At 44.1% G+C, this 22,563-nt stretch overlaps 1 protein-coding gene across 2 annotated transcripts in view; it reads left to right on the top strand.

Annotated features, from left to right (window-relative positions):
• Nucleotides 1–22,563, top strand: part of COL4A1 (collagen type IV alpha 1 chain) — a 187,056-nt gene that overhangs the window by 105,453 nt on the left and 59,040 nt on the right. For both annotated transcript variants that reach the window (XM_083729818.1, XM_083729817.1), the window contains exons 27-34: nt 2,057–2,149; nt 2,446–2,550; nt 6,498–6,595; nt 11,150–11,300; nt 12,311–12,424; nt 13,156–13,323; nt 19,067–19,156; nt 20,290–20,442. In XM_083729818.1, coding sequence (XP_083585944.1) covers nt 2,057–2,149; nt 2,446–2,550; nt 6,498–6,595; nt 11,150–11,300; nt 12,311–12,424; nt 13,156–13,323; nt 19,067–19,156; nt 20,290–20,442 — 972 coding nt within the window. The remainder of the gene's footprint in view (nt 1–2,056; nt 2,150–2,445; nt 2,551–6,497; nt 6,596–11,149; nt 11,301–12,310; nt 12,425–13,155; nt 13,324–19,066; nt 19,157–20,289; nt 20,443–22,563) is intronic.

Raw genomic sequence — 22,563 nt, 5'->3', positions numbered from 1 at the left:
TGATTCTGAGACACCTTGACTTTAAAAAAAAAACAGTGGTACCTCTGGTTAAGAACTTAATTCGTTCTGGAGGTCCGTTCTTAACCTGAAACTGTTCTTAACCTGAGGTACTACTTTAGCTAATGGGGCCTCCTGCTGCTGCTGCACAATTTCTGTTCTCATCCTGAAGTAAAGTTCTTAACCCGAGGTACTACTTCCAGGTTAGCAGAGTCTGTAACCTGAGGCACCACTATATTGTTTAACAGAAAGTGGAGAAGATGGATGTAAGCATGGACTGAATGTTTTAAACAATCCTTTTTCATGTACCTGGCAGATGGAAAATTGGAAATTATTTCTTTGTACCTTTCTCTAATGTTTCTTTTTCTTCTGTCTTTTTATCTCTTATATTTTATTTTTCTTTCTTTCTTTCTTTCTTTCTTTCTTTCTTTCTTTCTTTCTTTTTCTTTGGCTCTCTTCTTTGTTTTCAATCTTTTCCCTTCTTCCTTTGGAGTCCTATGTCTGGTCCCTTTATTAAAGTCCAGAAATTGTATACTCATGGGGGTGGGAGATGGTTGATGGAGGACCCTGGGTGAGAGACAGGAAAATGTTGGTCTCCCAGGTGAGAGGCTGGGAGAAGAAAGGAAAGAGCCCAGGTGAGAGCTGAGAGGAGCTAGTTACTATCTTCTGTGGGGATAAGAATTACTTTTAGAGAAGACTCCATATTTTTTTATCCTTATTTGTACTTTTTTAGTTACTATTTTATTGTATTATGAAAAAGTTAAATAAAAATCTCATACAAAAAAATAAAAGACTTGGGAAAAAATAAAAATAGGTTACTCTTACTTGAATTCTGCTTTTTTAAATGATGTTATTCTTGCTTTCAGATTGAGACTGTTGCTTCAGAGAAGTAGCTATATTATTTATCCAGTTCTTACCCCTTTGCACAGCTAATAGGCTCTTTACACTTTTATTCTCATTTGCAAGTCAACTCACTAGTTCCTAGAGGACTTCCCTTGACGTATGCCATGTAGACCAGAGTCTCTCAGTTCTGCTTTAGCCAGTTCTGACCTGGCCAGTGAAGGCTGTTCCTTGTTTCGGTCAGAAGTGAGCTATTATTTATCTCTTCACACAGTTAAAACTTCCCCTCCCAGCAATGTATATACCTAAATTTAAATTTTAAAAATTATTTTTTCTCCCAGAATGTAACCATTTCTTCATAGCAGCTGGCACAAGCCAGACAAGGTGGTCTCTCCCATTGGAGAAGAATTTGAGCAAGTGATCTTGTCTTCCGGAGGGAGGGACCACCCCCAGGTTAAGGAAAGCCTTGGTAGCACCTCAGAGAACAAAAATGCACAGGTAAAAAAAGTCCATTTCCCATAACTTCTATTCATGTGTAGCTATGATAATATTTTCAGCTTTCTATACAGTTATACCTCTGGTTGCGAACGTGATCCGTGCGGGAGGCATGTTCGCAACCCGCAGCGTTCGCAGCTTGAAGTGCTGCGTCTGCTCACGCGTGTGATGCGATTTGGCGCATCTGTGCATGTGCGTGATGTGATTTTGTGCTTCTGTGCATGCGCGAGCACCGAAACCCGCAAGTAACCCATTCTGGTACTTCCGGGTTCGACGTGGTCCGCGACCCGAAAATGTGCAACCTACAGCATTTGTAACCCAAGGTATGCCTGTATAGGGAAGCAACTTAAAACATTAGTTGCTGGTGCTCTTGGGGGGAAAGAACCAATGTAAAACGCCAGAAAGCTTATTTGGAAAAAGAATCAAAATGACTATGTGCTAGTAATAGTGTAACAGTATACCAGTATGGTAAAAATGTTATTTTTCGCTGGGTGCGGAAGGATCCCATGCGTGTTTGTTCAGAAACAAGTCTTGCTGTATTTAGTGGGGCTTACTTCCTAGTACGTATGTTTAGGATTTCAACCTGAGTTACTCTTCTCTTCTTCCTCTTTCATCCATTAAATGTAGAAGAGTATATTATTGAGATAATGTTACTTATTATTAAAAGCAACTGAGTGATAACATAGCAAATTAACAAGCATGTATCTTTTTAATGCATTACAAGGACCCAAAGGTGAAGCTGGACGCGTCATTTCTCTGCCTGGTTCTCCAGGAGCAGATGGTATTCCTGGCCCCCCTGGAATTCAGGGTATCCAAGGTAGTTTATCTCATATTAATGTGGAGAATTGTTCTGTAGCTCTCCCATTCCACCCAAATTCTCTTGTTTGTGTTAGAACCAGTGCTTTTTTCTGAAATTGAGTTTAGGGGTACTCTCATTTTGACTCAAGAAAATCACAATTTTATAGTTCAGATTGGGGGGAAATAAATACAGTAAATGGACAAAAGTGCAAAGATTCACAAAATGTTCAGGGGTATGCGTACCCCTGCGTACCCCCTCCCCCAAAAAGCACTTGTTAGAACTAAACATGAGTCATTTTGTTTTTAACTACACAGGTGACAAAGGAGATCCAGGGATCCCAGGAAGGCCTGGCCTGCCTGGTGAAAAAGGCCAGACAGGTCCACCAGGAATAGGGTTTCCTGGCTCGCCAGGGCCCCCAGGTATGTTGTGCTTTATTTTGTGGTTGTAAGAAAAGGCGTGATCTGATAGGCAGCCTATAAATAATAAAATAAAAATTAAATACTGTAAAACGTTATTTGTAGTAAAACATTGTTGATCGTTTAACAACTGGAGAGCACCAAGTGTTCTACCTCTGCTTCTTGAGAGTGGTGTAGATCTAGGAAATCCTGCTATGTAGGGAAAGGTATAAGACTAAAACTGTGATTCTGGAACAAATAACAGAATAAATGATGTGAGGAGGGAACTGTAGCCGAAAAAGAGGTGGTAAAGGAACACTTAGGTAGTTTAAAAGAAATCAAGTCTCCGTGGCCTGATGAACTGCATCTAAAGGTACTAAAAGAACTTGCAGATTTAATCTTAGGGCCTCTGTCTATAATCTTTGAGAATTCTTGGAGAACAAGGTGAGGCCTCTGCAGATCAGTGGTGGGCAAATGATGTCCCCATATTCAAAAAGAGGAAAACAGAAAACCCAAGTGATTACCGACTGGCGACCTTATTGATACCAGGAAAAGTATCAATAAAAAGGAATACTGTGATTACAGTATTACAAAGACCCAGCATGGGTTTCTCAAAAACAAGTCATGCCAGATGAATCTCATTCCCCCGCCCCCCTCTTTTTATGAATGATGATCAAGAGTCTGGAAACCAAGCCTTATGAGGAGCTTGAGGGAGTTTAGCCTGGAATAGAGGAGACTGAGAGGAAATATGAAAGCCATATTCAAACATCTGTAGGACTGTCACATGCAAGAGGGAGCAAGCTTATTTTCTCCTGCTCCAGGACACAAACCAATGGATTCAAGTCATAAGAAATGAGATCCCAACTAAACATTAGGAAGAACTTTCTGATGGTATGAGCTGTCAGACAGTGTAACAGACTCCCTCAGAAGGTGGTGGATTTGCAAGAGTGGATGGCTCCTCCAACTGGAGGCTTTAGGCAGGGTTCCCTGAAAGTACAGTGGTGCCCCGCAAGACGAACGCCTCGCAAAACGAAAAACTCGCAAGACGAAAGAGTTTTCCGTTTTTGAGTCGTTCCGCAAGACGAATTTCCCTATGGGCTTGCTTCGCAAGAAGAAAGCCCATAGGGAAATCTCCGGGGACCTCTTTTAAATGCTGGCGGTGGGGAGCAAAGCCTTTCGCCCCCCCTCCGGCCTTCAGAAGAGGTCCAGGAAGGCCGGCGGGAGCCGAAAGGCTTTGCTCCCCACCGCCAGCATTTTAAAAGCGGTCCGGGATAGCAGGGAATTGCGCTGCGCTTTCCTGCTATCCCTGACCGCTTTTAAAATGCTGGCCGTCGGGAGCAAAGACTTTCGCCCACCGCCAGCCTTCAGAAGAGGTCCTGGACCTCTTCTGAAGGCCGGCGGGGGGCGAAAGTCTTTGCCCCCCCGCCTGCCTTCCCGGGATAGCGGAGAAGTGCAGCGCGTTTCTCCGCTATCCCGACGGCTTTTGAAGGCAGGCGGGGGGGAGCAAAGACTTTCGCCCACCGCCGGCCTTCAGAAGAGGTCCCGGACCTCTTCTAAAGGGCGGCGGGGGGCTAAAGTTATTGTTCTTCCCCGCCTGCCTTCCCGGGACAGCGGAGACTTCTCCGCTGTCCCGGGCGATCTTAAAATGCTGGCGGGGGCAGCGAACGCTTCGCTGCCGTCCCCCAGCATTTTAAAAGCCCCCGGGACAGCGGAGACTTCTTCTGAAGGCCGGCGGAGGGTGAAAGTCTTTGCCCCCCCCCGCCTGCCTTCAAAACCGTCGGGATAGCGGAGAAACGGCAGAGAAGTCTCCGCTGTCCCGGGGGCTTTTAAAATGCTGGCGGTCGGTAGCAAAGCCCTCCTGTCCCTGGAGCTTGCGGGGCGCTCGGTGGGGAGAAGGGCTTTTCTTCCCACCGCCAGCCTTCAGAACAGCCTTCTGAAGGCTGGCGGTGGGGAAAAAAGCCCTTGTCCCCCCCCCCAGCCTTCAGAAGAGGTCGGGGGACAGACTGTCCCCGGACCTGGTCTGAAGGTGGTTTCCATAGGAACGCATTGATTGATTTTCAATGCATTCCTATGGGAAACCGTGCTTCGCAAGACGAAAAACTCGCAAGAAGAAAAAACTTGCGGAACGAATTAATTTCGTCTTGCGAGGCACCACTGTATTGCCTCCTCTTCCAGGGGGAGGAACCATCCTGCTCTCCAGATCTTCCCTGCCTCTGATTTTGTAGGTTGGGTCCCCTATTCTCTGCAGAACCTAATACTTTTTCACTTTTTAGAGTGGATTCTGGTTGTTTTGTTTGCTTCAAATCCTCTGCCTGTAGTTGTTGTCTCTGTTGTCCTGTGTAATAATAATAAGTAGAGGATGTAAGAGCAGAAGTGGAGATCCCTTCCCTGTTTCCCATTGTTGAAAAGAAAAGAGAAAAGTTTCTTACTGTTTGTCCCTGTTTTTTCTCCTTTTTCATATTTACATTTTATATTTGGCCCCTTTTTGCCAGCATGAGGATTTTTTAAGCTGTATTGCAGCTGGGACTGACAGGATTGTGTTGCAGCAAAGCTTGCTGCTCAGTCTCCCTGTCAGAAGTGTTCGTTTCACTGATTGTTTCCCCCTTTGTATGAAAGCCAACAGTCTTTGTTGAACAGGAGAAAGAAGTGGCTCAGGTCACAGTCTCTGCTTAGGATTGAAGGAAAGAGATCCGTCTTGCCAGCAAAGCTCATTTCTTCTCCTAGTCAGTTCAGTGATCTTAGCTAACGTGTCTACCACTGTTGCAGACACCCAGTGAAGCAACAGGCTTACTGAGGGAGAGTGATGCAATGGTTGTTCCTTTGACAGGAAAGGCCATTTTCCATGTTTTTTAGTGGGAGAGACATCGGTGATAAGCTATATAAAGATATATAAGGAAGGCACCTTTGTGGAAGAGCATTCCACAAACGGGGAGCCACTGCAGAAAAGGCCCGTTCTTGTGTTGCCACGCTCTGGCCCTCACGTGGCAGAGGCACACAAAAAGAGGCTTCAGATGATGAACACTGAGTCCAGATCAATTTGAGCCATTTCAGGCTTTATAGGTCAAAACCAGCACTTTGGTTGGGCCCAGAAGCTAATTGGCAGCCAGTACAGTTGGGCCAGGATTGGTATAATATGGTCAAACTGTCTTTCCATGGTGAGCAACCTGGCCGCCGAGTTCTGCTCCAGCTGAAGTTTCTGAACTATCGTTAGTGGCAGCCCCACATATAACACATTGCAGTAATGCAGCCTAAATGTTATCAAAGCCTAGACAACAGAAGTTAGGATATCCCTGTTCAGATAGGGGTGCAGCTGGGCCACCAGCCGAACATGCCAACAAGGCCACCTGAGCCTCAAGCGACAGCAAAGGATCCAGGAGGACCTCCAAGCTTCAGAGGGAGCGTAACCCCCTCAAGAGCAGGCCACCTTCCAGCAATCTGGTCTAGGGAAGCACCCACCAACAGTGCCTCTGTCTTATCTGGATTGAACGTCACTTTGTTGGCTCTCATCCAGTCCATTACCGAGGCAAGACATCAGTCCATTATTGTGATGTATGAATGTAGCCAAAGAGTGTGGGTTAGCTTTGGTCGCACCCTCCACTAGTATGCAGCCCTGGCAGATTGCTCTTCTAGGCGGGGGGGGGGAGGGTCCCCGTCCCTGTCTTTAAAAAGGAGCATGTTGATATAGAAGCAGTAGGTACTCCGTCAGATACCAAGCACCCTCTCTATTTTATTATTTATTTAATAAAATTTATACACTGCTTGATTATAAAAAAAACAACTTGAAGTGGTTTACAAAAGATAAAACAGTAAAAGCAATAAATATTTACAACCCTACTTTAAAAAATACAAGTTAAAATACTAAAACAGATTAAAATTACTGCTTTCAAATCCAGTCATTCCCTGTATTTTTAAAAATTGGGTTTCTAACATATTGAGTATTGAGCCGTATTATCATGTCTTTGATTTTGTAGGTTTTCCTGGTCAGTCAGGCCCACCAGGTGTAACTGGAGAAAAGGGAGAACCCGGTTCTCCAGGGTTACCAGGTGCACAAGGGTCACACGGACAAAAGGTATTTATTAAGAGCTTAATCTAACTTCTACCAATTATAGCTGCAGGTACTAGCAGTCATGGAGGTTCAGACGTTGGCCATCCTCTGTAGAGACTCCAGGAAGGCATTGCTAATGCATGGCTTGACATTCTCCCCTGGATTATTCAGGCATATTTTGTGTTTCTCTGGACGGTGGGGGTGTCATCTGACACCAGCTCTATCTCATTCGGGCAGAGTTGGAGCTCTTCCATTTCATGCACAATTGTATTTTTCCTTTTTCTTTTTTGGCAGGGACTTTGCAGCTAGAGGACAGGAAGGAAGCTGTTTTTTTATTTGATTTCTTATCCACTCTTCACCATGAGGTCCAAGGGCGGGTTAAAACAATTTTTTAAAATACTATATTAAAATCAATTATGACAACTTAAGTCAAGAGAGCAGGGCGAGTTCACACACACATATAGTGCCAAAGGTGAGAGGACATCACCACATGTCAAGGAAGGTGCCAGACACATAAGGAAGGTGCCAGACACACGTCTCTAGGGAGGAAGTTCCACAGCTTAGGGACTCCCACTAATAATGCCATCTCCTGGGCCACCACCTCTGAACTTTCTCTAGTGTGGTAAGGGAAGAGGGCACCTTCTTCTCAATTTTTCCCGTTTAATTTCTGAACCTTTCTTGCTATCTCCATTAGCCTCTTCTTCTGACATGATGCATCTTCTCCCATCCTATGTGAAATGTTTATTCCTTCCAAATCAATTCTTCATCCCCCTCACAAAACTGTATGAGAACTTTCTTCTGCTGGCACCTTGGTTCTGTGATATTACAAAGTTCATTATTATTCTATAACATCACAGTAGATTAACCAGTGATGTGGGAATGGCATAAAGTTTTTACTTTTTAGCTTATTAGACATATTTATCATTAGCATTTGATTTTTTTATTAATACACAAAAAAGAAAACACCAGTTACACCGTTACCAAATGAAAAACAAGTAGAAATCATAATAAAAGAACTAAAAAACACAAAACGTTAAAGTGAAAAATAATCCTTTAACTATAAGACGGAACTCCCATCTACTTCTTAATTCAATTACACATAACTTGCTGCCAATACAAACTGTCATCATATTTTAACTAATTCTTAATTTGTCTTATGTCTCACATCGTTCTTAAGGCTACTACTGAAATTAGTCAAATCCAACGGAATTCAAGCTACTGTAAACATTTTTCAAATATATTTTAAAGACTTCCCATTTTGATACAAATGTCTGTTTTGTTTTATTCTTTATTTTTTCAGATAAGCTGTCTAGTTCCACATTTTCAGTCAGTTTTTGCATCCATTCTTGCGTAGATGGAAGTTTATCAGATTTCCAATTTGCAGCAATTAGAACTCTTGCTGCAACCATGGCATATAAAAATATATCCTTTTCTTAAAAAAAAAGGAGTGTCCAAACCTGTAATTCCCAGAAGATAAGCTTCTGGTTTTCTATCGAAGGAGATGTTTAACATTCTTTGCAATTCTAAGTGGATGTCTTCCCAAAATGCCTTAATTTTCTTTGCATTGCAACCACATGTGGTAAAAAGTGCCTGGTTTTTCTCCACATCTCCAGCAGTCACTTAGGACACTCTTATACATCTTAGAAAGTTTCCAGGGCATTAAATATCATTGATATTGCATTTTTAAAAAAGTTCTCTCTTAGGGTACAACAAGCTGTGAACTTCCAATTATTTTTCCAAAAATTTCCTGTTGGGACATAGTTATTGCATACCTGAAGTCTTGCAACCACTTGACCATGGCCACTGTACATTTTAGAGAGGGCTTTGCTTTTGGAATTTACTAGCTCAGATTCAAATCTTGAAATTTCTGTTGCAAAACCCTTTTGTTTATCAGATTTAAATTTCTCAAATATTTGATGGTATTGTAACCAATCGGAAATATACTCTCTTAGTTCCTCAAAGCTTTTTAGTTTTATTTGGTTGTCTTCTTTCTTTAAGAATATTTTATATGTAGACCAGATTTCTCCTTTTCACTGCAGAGGCTTCTGTTAGAGATGTCCACCATGGGACTTTGGGTTCTAACAAATTTCCTGATCATATGATCTGTAAAATTTCTATGATAATCCCCATCGATTATCAAAATCCTCCAAGTCTAGGAAGTCCGGGTCTTGCAAAATACACCACTCCTTTAACCAAGTGGCGGGTGGCGCGGGTGGCGCTGTGGGTAAAACCTCAGCGCCTAGGACTTGCCGATCGCATGGTCTGCGGTTCGAATCCCCGCGGCGGGGTGAGCTCTCGTAGTTTGGTCCCAGCTCCTGCCCACCTAGCAGTAAGAAAGCACCCTTAAGTGCAAGTAGATAAATAGGTACCGCTTTATAGCGGGAAGGTAAACGGCGTTTCCGTGTGCTGCTCTGGTGCCGGTTCGCCAGAGCAGCTTTGTCACGCTGGCCACGTGACCCGGAAGTGTCTGCGGACAGCACTGGCTCCCGGCCTCTAGAGTGAGATGAGCGCACAACCCTAGAGTCTGTCAAGACTGGCCCGTACGGGCAGGGGTACCTTTACCTTTACCTTAACCAAGTGAAGCAGGCTGCCTCATAGTATAATTTCAGATCGGTTAGGGAAAAGCCTCCTCTGTCCTTTATATCAATTAAAATTAGGTGTTTGATTCTGTGTCTTCTCCCTTCCCATAAAAACTTGGAGATCTCATTTTGTCATGTCTTGAGGCAGCCTGCTTCACCCAGTATTAGGATCATTTGAAATAAAAATATTAATTTGGTGAGGACATTCATCTTTATAGTGGAAATCCCCAGAAATGAAAGCTTCAGCCTACTCCAGGTTTCAAGGTGTGGATTTTTTGTGTGTGGTTTTTTTAATGTTCAACCAAGTTTTTGTATAGTTATCCTGGAATAGGTTTATATTTTGGGGGGTGATCCAAATGCCCAAGTACTTTGCTTTTTGGCATATTAGCATTTGAATTAAATGTTGCTGTAATATCCCCTAAATAATATTTATTGATTTATATTCGTATGCTGCTAATTCATAAAGAATATACACACACATACACACACACACACACACACACTCATACACATACACACACACACACACACACACACTCATACACAAACAGGTATGTTGCACGTTGACTTTAGGCATATACATGCAAATTACATGCATTTAATTTGCAGTTTCAACTTTACATGCGTATGACTGGCTGGCACAAATGAAACACATGGAAAGCTTAAAAGCTTTTACACCAGGTTTTCCTGGTGCCAAAAGAGCTTTTAAACTCTCCATCTTGCTTACTGACTCTGGGAGACTCTTCTGAGATGTCAGGTGGCCCCTTGCTTGGGGTGGGGTAAGAACCGTTGGGTGTTCCATTTGGGGTGACAATATACAATTTTGGCTTTACATGCTATGCCTGGAACATGACCCCTGTGCAAGTTGTGAATCGACAATAAAACAACATAAAAACAATACAAAATAGTAATTCAAAACAAGAAAGTTTTAAAAAGCTGTATAAGCTTGTCAGCATAAAAAGGTTTTAAAGAGACATCTGAAAGTCAGTAACAAGGATGCCTGCTGAATCTTTGATGGAAGAGTTTTCCACTGCATAGAAATGGCTAGACTAGATGCTCCGCTTCTAGCTGAATGCAGTCAAGCCTCTGTAAAGGGGGGACAAGTAGCAGTGCTCCACTGGATTATCTCAGTAATTGAGCCAAGATATAACTCTTGTCAGGCCATAAGGTATCGTGCACCCAAGTCATTTGGGACTTTACACAAGAAACATGGACCTGGCTCAGTAAAATATAGCCAGACAGTGTAAATGTTTAGCAGAGGTCACTGCTTAATTGTAAAAAGAGAGAAAAAACCCTCAAAGTGGTTTACAAAAATATGTTGATGGAATTTACCCCCATCATGCAGCCTCACAGCTGCATTCTGCACTAGGTGGAGCTTCCAGAGCAGGCCCAAGGGCAGCCCCACATAGAGCACATTGCAGTACAGTAATCCATTGTCATGGATAGCCATGCCTGGACTGCAGCGGCTAGGTTATCCCAATTCAGATTCATCTATAGGTGGCATACAAAATGGGGCTGGTAAATGTAGTCCTAGGTCACTTGGGCCTCTAATGACAAAATGGACCTCCCCACAAGTTGTGTCCCTTTTCTTTAAGAAGTGCAATCCCATCTGGAATGGGCAACTAGTCCAACTATTCCAGACCCAGGAATCACCTGCCCACAGAGCTTCCATCTTCTCAGGATTCAGACTCAGTTTGTTGTCTCTCATCCACCACTGTAAAATAGCAGTAGAGACTAAATAGTGCCCTGCATAACCCCACAGAACAAGTGCCATGGAGCCAAAGAACACTCTCCTCTTGCTACTCACTGGACTCAACCATGCAAGGAGGAACTGTGCCTCCAGTGCCCTTCCTACACACCACTTGATCCAGGACACCATGGTCTATGGTATTAAAGACAGATTGTGTAAGAATCCTCTCTGGATTGCAGTGTTGTCCTTATTTGTTGATGGGATGCTTGCTTTCATTTTATTAATGTCTGATTATTCTAATACGTTAAGGGTGAACCTGGATTAGGTCTCCCAGGCCCTAAAGGTTTTCCTGGTCCACAAGGACGAGATGGCCTTCCTGGATCAAAAGGTGATCGAGGCTTACCTGGCATACCAGGAGAAAAAGGATTTCCAGGTGTGACTGGCCAGCCAGGATCCCATGGTAAGCTTTTTGCCATTACTAGCTAAATTGTTATGATGCAGGGTTTTCCCCCTGTGTCAATAATTCACATTAGGTGAATTATTTATGGCCAAACATAACCTGGGTGGCCTTATACCTCATTTATTTCCCACATTATTCTCAATCTTTCCTTGTTATTTCTCCTTTCTTCACTTCAGGGAAGTCTTTTCTCCCATTTGATTTTCAAAATACAACAATGGAAGCACCATGTTGGCCCTATACAATAGATTTACTCAGTTGTAGGTTCCATTAAATTAAAAGGGACTCCCAAATAAATGTTTGTAAGGTTTTAGTGTTAGTGACATTGAGGGTATATGGAGTATTGTAAATCACTTGGGATGCCTCATGGGAAGCATTTCATAAATGAAATAAATAATTCACTCATTCATTCTACAAAGAGTTGTTGTTGACATTCGTCTATCTCAAGATACAATGGAGTGCATCTCTGGGGTGAAGTCAAACTGCTGGAAAAGCACCTACTGTGGCTGCAGAGACCAGTAGCTCCTGCATTGTTTTGCAGTACGAAAGTAACCTCCCTGGGGTGCAAGCCTGGTCAGTGTATATGGAGGACCTGAGTGTATGGAGATCTTGGTCTCACTGCTGTGGTCCAAAGGAAAGCAGAGCAAGGTGTTTGGTACCAGCTTGGCTGCAGAAGTTGCCAGGAGGAGGGTACAAGGTGCCATCCAACCACCTTAGGGGCTCTACTCCAGATTTGTGTAGGGCTTACTCCTTAACCGTTTCTTCTCCTGAAAAGCAGCAGGTCAAAGGCAAATAATCTTTCTAATTAGTAATAAGTAGTATACTAATTAGTATCTAAAGAAGTGTGCATGCACACGAAAGCTCATACCAATAACAAACTTAGTTGTTCTCTAAGGTGCTATTGGAAGGATTTTTTTTTTTTTTGTTTCGACTACAGCAGAACAACATGGCTACCTACCTGTAACTAGTAATACCCAAGTTAACTTGCTACCACTGTTTGATTTTCCACTTAGGTGACCCTGGTCCTTCTGGAATACCAGGTCTACAGGGCTCCCCCGGTTTACCAGGAATAGGCCCTCCTGGCCCTCCTGGGGTTCCAGGACAATCTGGTCCTCCGGGACTAATAGGTAAATTGTTCCTTTTGTATTTGTTCCCTTTCCATTTATGTTTGTAGGATGTACAGTGTAACATACATTTAAACAAAATACATTCATTTGGATGTGCACTGTGCAATTCTCTTTTTAAGGAAATGTGTGTATATTTATGTTTCTGAGTTTTGTCAGCAATCAGAATAAAACTGCAGGATGATTGATTTTAGAATGTTTATGTACTCCTCCTATGAGGGTAAGTCGCATTGAACAATGTGCAGCTTATGTCTTATGCATGGAGTTATAGTATTGCAGTAGTCCTTAGCCCTCCAGAATTGACCTCCACAGTCACTTACGGACTCACTGTTCATGCAAAACTATCTTACTTGGCCAGAAATGATCACCGAAGAAATTCAGTGGAAACTGTGTACAGGGTTGCAGTCTTAGTATTCTTCTAAAACAATACATTCAAATTTGACAGAAGATTTCATTTAGGAAAAGTCAAGTTTTGTTTCATTATTATTTCTTGAATAATGAAAGTTTGTACAATTTCTTTTTGCAATAATTGTTGCATTATAAGGTTCTTAACTTTCATCAGTAACCTGACATGAATAGTAGCAGGAGAACAAAAATGAATAGGGTAGAACGATTAATCCAAATGCAAGGATTCCCCCATCCACATTTTTGAGCCATGAGTCATTTGTTCTTACTTGTGTTGGACATTTTATTATCAAGAGCCACTTTGTATCATTTTCTCTTTATTACTGCAGGACCTCCAGGAAGCAAAGGGGAAAGAGGCTACCCGGGTGTTCCTGGGCTAGACATGCCAGGGTCCAAAGGAGATAAAGGTAGCCAAGGATCTCCGGGGCTGCCAGGATTACAAGGGCTGCCAGGCCTACCTGGCCCACAAGGACAAGAAGGGCGCCCTGGTGCCCCAGGTACACATCCTTCTTTCCAGTGACTATTTATTGTCTATCTAATAATAATAATAATAATAATAATAATAATAATAATAATAATAATTTTTTATTTATACCCCGCCCTCCCCAGCCAAGGCCGGGCTCAGAGCGGCTTACAAGCAATAATAAAAACAAGATGAATGATTACAAACTTAAAAACAAAAATAAAACACAACAATTAAAATAATGGAACATTAAAATATTAAAATGTAGCCTCATCGCAGGAGGAGAAGGAAAAGAAGGGGGGAAAAGAGAGAGGGGGGGGAGGGAATCAAACTGGCTCCAAGCCAAAGGCCAGGCGGAACAACTCTGTCTTACAGGCCCTGCGGAAAGAAATCAGATCCTGCAGGGCCCTGGTCTCATGAGGCAGAGCGTTCCACCAGGCCGGAGCCAGAGTTGAAAAGGCCCTGGCTCTGGTCGAAGCCAATCTAACTTCCTTAGGGCCCGAGACCACTAGGGTGTTGTTATTTATGGACCTTGAGGCTCTCCGTGGGGCATACCAGGAGAGGCGGTCCCGGAGGTACGAGGGTCCTAGGCCGTGAAGGGCTTTAAAGGTCAAAAGCAGCACCTTAAATCTGACCCTGTACTCCACCGGGAGCCAGTGCAGCTTGAAAAGCACTGGGTGAATATGCTCCCATGGCAGAGACCCCGTGAGGAGCCTCGCTGCAGCATTCTGTACCCGCTGGAGTTTCTGGGACAGCTTCAAGGGCAGCCCCGCGTAGAGCGAATTACAGTAGTCAAGCCTGGAGATGACCGTCGCATGGATCACTGTGGCCAAGTCAGGGCGGGAAAGGTAAGGGACCAACTGCTTGATGCGGCGAAGGTGGAAAAATGTCGCCTTGGCTGTTGCTGTAACCTGCGCCTCCATGGAAAGGGAGGCGTCAAGGATTACACCCAAACTCTTAACGGAAGGCAATGGCACTAATTGGGCCCCCGCAAGAGAAGGGAGTTGGTCCCTCATCCCCATGCCATCCCGACCTAGCCATAGGACCTCTGTCTTCGAAGGATTTAGTTTCAATCGGCTCCCACGAAACCATCCAGCCACAGCTTCCAAGCATCTGGTCAATGTGTTTGGGGCCGAGTCGGTGTGGCCATCCATCAGCAGATAGAGCTGAGTGTCATCAGCATATTGGTGACAGCCCAGCCCAAAGCTCCGGATAATCTGGGCAAGGGGGCGCATAAAGATGTTAAAAAGCATCGGGGAGAGAATTGCGCCCTGCGGCACTCCACACACCAAGGAGTGGCGCGACGACATTTCCCTCCCTAGTGCCACCCTCTGTCCCCGACCAGAGATAAAAGAGCACAACCAGTTACGGGCTATGCCCTGTATCCCCACGTCTGCGAGGCGGTGGTCCAGAAGATCATGATCGACCATGTCAAAGGCTGCTGACAAATCTAAAAGGATCAGCAGTCCTGACCCGCCTCGATCCAGTTGTCTACGGAGATCGTCTGTTAAGGCAACCAGAGCCGTCTCCGTCCCAAAACCAGGACGGAAACCGGACTGAAATGGATCTAATGCCGATGTTTCCTCCAGAAACCTACCAAGCTGCTCAGCAACCGCTCTCTCAATTACCTTACCCAGGTATGGAAGATTTGAAACTGGGCGGTAATTGGATAGGTCTAAGGGATCTAATGAAGTTTTTTTTAAGAGTGGACACACCACTGCCTCCTTCAGTTCCCCTGGGAATGTCCCCGTGTCAAGGGACAAATTGATAATTTCAACCAGAGGGGTCCGCGCAACATTTGGACACTCCCTAATCAGCCAAGACGGGCACGGATCAAGGAGGCAGGTGGTGGGCCTACTAACTTGGAGGAATCTATCCACATCAGTAGGGAGTATCCGATCGAAATGGTCCAACACTGGACCTGAAGTCATTCGAGGGGCGTCCAGTTCAGTCACTGTATCTAAATTGGCAGGGAGGTCACGGCGGAGCAATAGGACTTTATCCGCAAAAAAACTTGCGAATGCCTCACAGCTGTGGGTCGAATTTGTGCTTAAGTTTGATTGTCCTCCTAAGGATGTTATTGACCTAATTATTCTAAAAAGTTGTGCCGGGCGAGAGCTAGCGGATGCAATGGAAGCTGCAAAGTAAGATTTCGTAGCAGCTTTCATAGCCATCTCATAGGCTTTCATAAGCGTCCTATAAGATGTTCTTGAGGCTCCGTCACGAGTCCGTCGCCATACTCGCTCTAGCCGTCTGAGATCCCGCTTCATTTTCCGGAGCTCCTCAGTAAACCAAGGGGCCCGGTTTCGACGGGGTCGCAGAGGGCGCTTAGGTGCGATCTCATCAATGGCTGCCAAGAGCCGGTTATTCCAGTTCTCAACAAGGTCATCTAATGAGTCGCCAGGAGGAGCAGGGTTCCGCAAGGCTTGTCGGAATCTATCAGGATCCATCAGTTTTCGCGGACGAGCCCAAATAGGTTCGCCACCCGAGCCAGGGAGGAGCGGGAAGTCAATCTTGGCTTTTAGAGCGTAGTGATCAGACCATGGCACTTCCACAGCATGATCACATCTATGCCAGCCCCAAAGATCAGATCCAGCGTGTGGCCTGCTTGATGGGTAGGGCCCAAAACAACCTGGGAGAGCCCTAGTGTTGCCATGGAAGTCACTAGGTCCAGAGCCTGTGAGGAGGGAGCGGCATCGGCATGGACATTGAAGTCTCCCAAAACCAGTAGGTTTGGGAACTCCAAGGCCCAGCCTGCCACCACCTCCAGCAGGTCTGACAGGGTGGCTGCAGGTGTGCTGGGTGGTCGGTACACCAGCCAGACAGCCAAGCTCTCCTTGGTGCCCCACACGAGACCAACACGTTCAATGCCGGAGATCGCCGGTGATGGCAGAGCTCTGAAAGAGCAATCCTCCCGGAATAACAACACTACTCCTCTCTTTTTACAGAGGATTACATATTACATATTATCCTCTCTTTTACAGAGTGAAACATGTGGTTCTATAAGGAGTATCATGAGAAAGAAGGAAATGGAACTCTGTACTTTTTCTCCTTTGTTTAGAGCACTTTCATTTCAAAAATAAAAAGGGATACAAAGTATTGAGTATCTTGATTATGCTTGAAAAAGAAATGCATGCCTGACAAAAAAAAATCCACAAAAAACAAAGAGCAATTAGGATGTTGTCAAAGGGATACAGAGTGAAGTGCCCTTGAAATTTTAAGCTATTTTCAAGAGATGTACAGTGGTGCCTCGCAAGACGAAATTAATCCGTTCCATGAGGCTCTTCGTATAGCGGTTTTTTCGTCTTGCGAAGCAAGCCCATTGACAGCTTAGCGGATTAGCGCTATTAGCGGTTTAGCGGCTTTTAGCGATCAGCTGTTAAGCGGCTTATCAGCGAATCAGCTGATAAGCGGCTTAGCGGCTTAGGAAAAGGGGGGGGGAGGGAAAAAACCCGCAGGAACTCACAAGACATTTTCGTCTTGCGAAGCAAGCCCATAAAGAAATTTGTTTTGCGAAGCGCCTCCAAAACGGAAAACCCTTTCGTCTAGCGGGTTTTCCGTCTTGCGAGGCGTTCGTCTTGCGGGGCTCCACTGTACATTCACAGTAGTACATTTTACACTGGCTACTTCCCTGACCCTGCTTATGTAATTCATAAATATGAGTGGGAAAAACCTTGCATTTATGCCTATTCTTTGTAGCTACTTTCTACATTCCTGATCTAAAGCAGGCATCCTAGAATCTGAATGTCATGTAAGAAGTGGCAAATTCAGTAAAAACTTCACATCCCAATGGAACTATAAGCACACTCAGCATCCCATACAAATGAAAAATTATACAAAGTTCAAACAAATCATATTTTCAATTATATTGGTTCATTCTGTTGGTTGAATAGTTTATATCCTGCCATTCAATGCTCCAGTCATTTAAAACAAAAAGCATATGGTTTTAATCTAGATAAAGAAGATAAAACTTCAAAATACAATTTAACCCAATAAATACCGTATTTTTCGCCCTATAGGACGCACTTTTTCCCCTTCAAAAATGAAGGGGAAATGTGTGTGCGTCCTATGGGGCGAATGCAGGCTTTTGCTGAAGCCTGGAGAGCGAGAGGCGTCTGTGCGCACCGACTCCTCTCGCTTTCCAGGCTTCAGGAAGCTATCTGCAAGCCTTGCAAGCCCGGCGGGAGTTCCCATAGGCTCGCAAGGCTTGCGGGCGGCAGCCTGCAGCGCGAAGCATGGGGCGCCCTCCGGAGGACGCCCCGTGCTTCGCGCAGGTGTTCGCAAGCCTTGCGCACCCGGGGGGAGTTCCCCCCGGGCACGCAAGGCTTGCGGGCAACAGCCTGTTCTGGGGGCTGGGGTTGGGGGAAGCTCGGGCTTCCCCAGCTCCCAGCCCCACAAGCAAGCTCCGGGAGCGATGGCGAGGTTGCACAACCTCGCCATCGCTCCCGGACCCGTTCTGGGGGCTGGGGTCGGGGGAAGCTTGGGCTTCCCCAGCCCTGCAAGCTCCGGGAGCGATGGCGAAGCTGCACGCAACTTCGCCATCGCTCTCGGACCCCCAGCCCCGAGGCTAAAAACGAAGCCAGGACAGCGAGCGGGATCCATCCCGCTCGCTGTCTTGGCTTCTTTGCTCTTTGGGGCTCTGGGGGCGGAAAATATTTTTCCCCCCTTTATTCCCCCCCCCCCAAAAAATAATAATAAGTGCGTCTTATGGGCCGGTGCGTCTTATAGGGCGAAAAATACGGTATGCAGCAAACAATAAAACCCAGAAATAAGCTTATGTTTTCTTTTTTAAAAAAACACCTTCATCCACCTTCAGAGGGGTGGAGAATGGCAGCCTGGGAGAGAGCTTTCTCTGTGGCAGCCCCTAAACAGTCCTCTCTGCAGAATTCTTGCTAGTATCTTCAGTATGCATTTTCTGGCATATGCTTAAGATGCACATTTCTGAAAGGTGTTTTTGTGGGACCCACCTCTTCTGTTATGCTTAACTTATATTGTGCTGTTTTCGCTTCAGGTTGTTTTGTTTTGTTTGCTTGTTTTTGTAATTCTTTACAAACTGTTTTACTTGTTTTCAAATTGTACAATTGCTGTATTTTTCCATGTATAAGACGCCCCCTTGTATAAGATGCCCCCTATTTTGGGGGACTCCAAATTAAGAAAACACCCCACAGCACTACCCGTGTATAAGACAAGCCCCAATTTTAAACCTAATTTTTTGGTTAAAAAAACTTATAAACAAAAAAATATGGTATATTGCTGTAACCAAGCCTTACAGTGAAGGGTGGCTAACAAGTCACATATGTGTGTTATTTATCTTTTTGTAACTACCAACACACTTATGAGAAAGAAACTATAAATGAAAAAGTAACTCATTACCCAAATTGTCTTAAGTATGTCTAGACCTACCTATGTGATACTGACACAAATCCCACATTAGTACTAAGCAATAGAATGATAAAACAATATCCCCTCTTCTCTCAGCCATAAGATGTTCATGACATTAATAACCTGTGAAAAAGACTATGAATCGAAAGTGGAGACACTATATGTACAGTACTTTATCTTGTCTAGTTTATTTTTTATTTGTTAAAGTATGTCAGTGTATGAGTTCATGCAATATTTACTGGGAATAGAACACATAGCTAAGATGATTGTCACATAGATGCATGGAACTGGTCTGAGCTCAGCAATAAAGCCTTCTGAGCAGAACTATTAGAGTGAAATTGCAATGTATTAGAAAAGTCACAGAAATGTAAACAGTTGTTCCAATTTGGGTTTAGGAATCAAAGGAGAAATGGGAGTTATGGGCACACCTGGAAGCCAGGGTCCTCCTGGTCCTTCAGGATCTTCTGGAGCTCCAGGTGAAAAAGGTAAGAGCAATTTGTAGCTTAACTGGCCAAGTGAAGTCAGGCCTTTGGTTTAATTCAGGAGTGAGGAAACTCTGGTCAACAGGCCTGGTTAGGTCCAGCTTGTGCCCCTTTGGCCAGGGAGGCCACTTTGTCACAGAATACCCTCCTGCTCCACAACTGACGTCATCTGTGATGTTAGGTGTGGGGCAGGTAAGAGTCTTGGCTGCCAACAAGCAATCGGGATCTTTTAAGTATGCTCTGGATTTTTCCTTGGCAAAGGAGACTGTAACAGCAAACTTGCTGGGATTGGCTGTGTTATGTACTGAAGTTCTCACCTTGGGCCAGCAGGGGGATACTGTAGATAGTTATGCAAATGAAGGATCAAAAGTGACGTTCAGTGATTGGATAGTTTGTATGCAAATGAAGGATCGAAAGTGAACGTTCAGTGATTGGATAGTTTTAGAAAGTTGTTACAGTAACAAGGTACTGGAGCTCTATATAAGCAGGCTGACTGAGCCCTTCAGTTTAGTTCAGTTCTGGCCTCAGAATAAAGAAGAGCTGTTTGAAGAATCGCTGTGTCGTCTGATATGTTCGCCCACAACTTAACAGGCTGAGCTGCAGAGTTCCTCATGAGGTTCCTCATAGTGCACCTGACTCCTGCCAAAGCAGAGCTTGAAGGCCTATCAGCTGACCAGCACTGACCTCAAGCTCTGTTTGGATCTTACTTTGCAGAATCACAAAGGAAAATTGCCTTACACCAGGATCCAGCTTGCCAGCTGGAAAAAGTTCCCAACCCCTGGGCATCCTTGCAGGTGGTGTGCCACGCCCCCAGGACACGCGCCAGGGCCCCCCCCCCGCTCTCCGCCCCTCCCCCCCGGTGCCCAAGCATGAAGCTCCGCCACTCCCTGATGCCACATAATTGCTCTCCCAAATTTTGCTTCGCAACCTGTTCCTGAATTCAGTACTTGTAGAACTGATTGCCTTTTTCTGTCACTGTGCAAATCTTGGAAGTAAATCCTGTTTCAATCTGATTGTGCATTTCTATGTACAAGCCTCTTTGGAGGGTTTGAGAATGTTTTTTCTGTGCTCTGGGAGGGAAAATATCCTTATTCATGATGGCTTAATTGTGCTCAACTAACACATGCTTTTTGCAGGTGACAGGGGTTTTCCTGGAGCTGTGGGGCTCAGAGGTGATCCTGGCTCAAAGGGTGAAAAGGGTGAAGCTGGTTTACGAGGAGAGCCAGGAAAAATGGATCATGTAGACATGGAAAGCATGAAAGGCCAAAAAGGAGATAAAGGAAGCAAAGGTCTGTAAAATTAAATAGCATCTGCCTTTTGCATGTAACTTCTCTTCTATTTTGAACACATTCTGATGCACTGAACCCCCTTCCTCAGTGTTTGGCTTGTCTCAAAAACCAGAATAAAGATCCTGCAGAATAAAGAATAACAAAGAACCTCAAGGAGGTTTGCTAGCATCGTCAGCAAAAAAACCTTTTCTTATCTTTGCATATGGTCTAACAGAAAGTGAAGAAGATGCATACTAACATGGACTGAATGTCTTAAATCATCCTTTTCTGATAAAAATCAGAGAGAGAATCAGAAGGGTGTTTTTTTCCTCTTTGGTGTTTTATCTCTATGTCCCCCCCCCCCTTTTATTTATTTATTTTCTTGTTCTCCTATCCTCTCTTGTCTTTTTAATTCTATTTGTTCTAGATTTTTTATTTTATTGTGAAAACTTTAATAAAAATCAGTTTTTTAAAAGTGGCCAAATATTTTCAAGTTTATCAGAGAAAGTTATTTGAGCTGTTTGAAGTTTTAAATTTCCCAGAGTGTCCCATTCCAAGGGACACTTGCAGGGTGGGGAAAGGTGACCAGCACAAAAAGGTATAGTTTTCAATGGTGGTCATTATTTTATTTCCTCAGACCTGAAAAAGGCTCTTCTAGACTTCATTGAACCATAGAATTGTAGACCTGAAGGTCATCTAGTCTAGCCGCCTGCAATGCAGGAATCTCCAATCCATGACAGAGGGCCATCCAACATCTGCTTAAAAACTTCTGAGAAAGGACTGTCTGCCACCCTCCAGTGGAGTCTTTTTCCACTGTCAAACAGCACTTAACATCAGAAAGTTATTTCTGATATTTAGCTAGAATCTCCTCTCTTGTACCTTGAATTCATTGGTTCTAGTCCTGCCCTCCGGAGCAGGAGAAAACAAGCTTGTTCCGTCTTGCATGTGACAACCCTTAAGTTATTAGAAGATGGCTATCATCTCAGTCTCCCCTTTTCCAGGCTAAACATACCCAGGCTCCTTCAGGTTTCCAGATCCTTGATCATCCTAGTTGTCCTCTTGTACACACACTTCTATCCATCTTAAATTGTGGTGCCCAGAACTGGACACAATATTCCAGATGTGGTCTGACCAAGGCAGAATAGAGTGGTACAATGACTTTCCCTGATCGGGACACTCAACTTCTGTTGAGGCAGCCTAAAATAGCATTAGCTTTTTTTGCTGCTGCATCACAGTGTTGACTCATGATAAGCTTGTGTCCCCCAGATCCTTTTCACATGTACTACTAGTTGGCCAGGTGTCCCCCATCTTATTATTATTTTTTTGTAAATAATTTTTATACATTTTCCAGTTTTAAAAAACCACACATATTAATAACAAATCAAACCAGATCTTTCCACATTCAAAAACAAAAAACAATACAGCCAATTATATTATCCAAATTAATTAATTTCAATGGGACTGGATTTCAAAAGCTAAATGCCCATCCTTTATTTTTCTGCTATCTTCTTTATTACTTCACAATTTTCCAATCCTGATATTGACAATCTCCTCTCTCGATCAGTCAGCCACTGGTATAACTCACTATCTTGTTTTATTTGACCATTCCTTATTTCTATAATCACGCAGGGGGCTTTTTCCACATTGCTCTCAGTCTTAATATTTTGAAGCACAAAATGACCCCTCCTTTTTCTGCTGATTGTTGTTCTAATAGGCTCTGGGCTTCCATCCAGGGTTTAAATTAATTAGCGACTTCTCACTGTCTTTAATCTTTGGTGTTTCAAATGTACTGTAGGGGTGTACTTGGCAATCAGTAAGTCACACAAAGATAGTTGCGGTTTCCCTGTAAAAACCCACACCAGCTCTCCGGGGCGCTCAGACAGCTGGCAGGCATCCAGAGTTCACCGCCACTCTCTTCTCAAACTGTATGTAACTGTATGCAATATTCCATGCAAGTAAATGCATCCTCTTTAAAGTACACCCCTTTTGAAATCCCAATAAAAAAATCTCCAATCTCCCCCCATTGAAGGAGGCTTTTTCTGATGATATCCTTTTTCTTACTGCGTCAGAGCTTTTACCGTCACCATCTTCCTTCTCAGCCTGAGCTGTTCTAACCATATCTGATCTTGCTCTGCCAATTTT

Source organism: Podarcis gaigeae (assembly GCF_964106915.1).
Source record: "Podarcis gaigeae genome assembly, chromosome: 3".
Taxonomy (NCBI): Eukaryota; Metazoa; Chordata; class Lepidosauria; order Squamata; family Lacertidae; genus Podarcis; species Podarcis gaigeae.
Note: the sequence above shows the minus strand (reverse complement) of the source record. Positions and strands in the feature narration are given on the sequence as shown.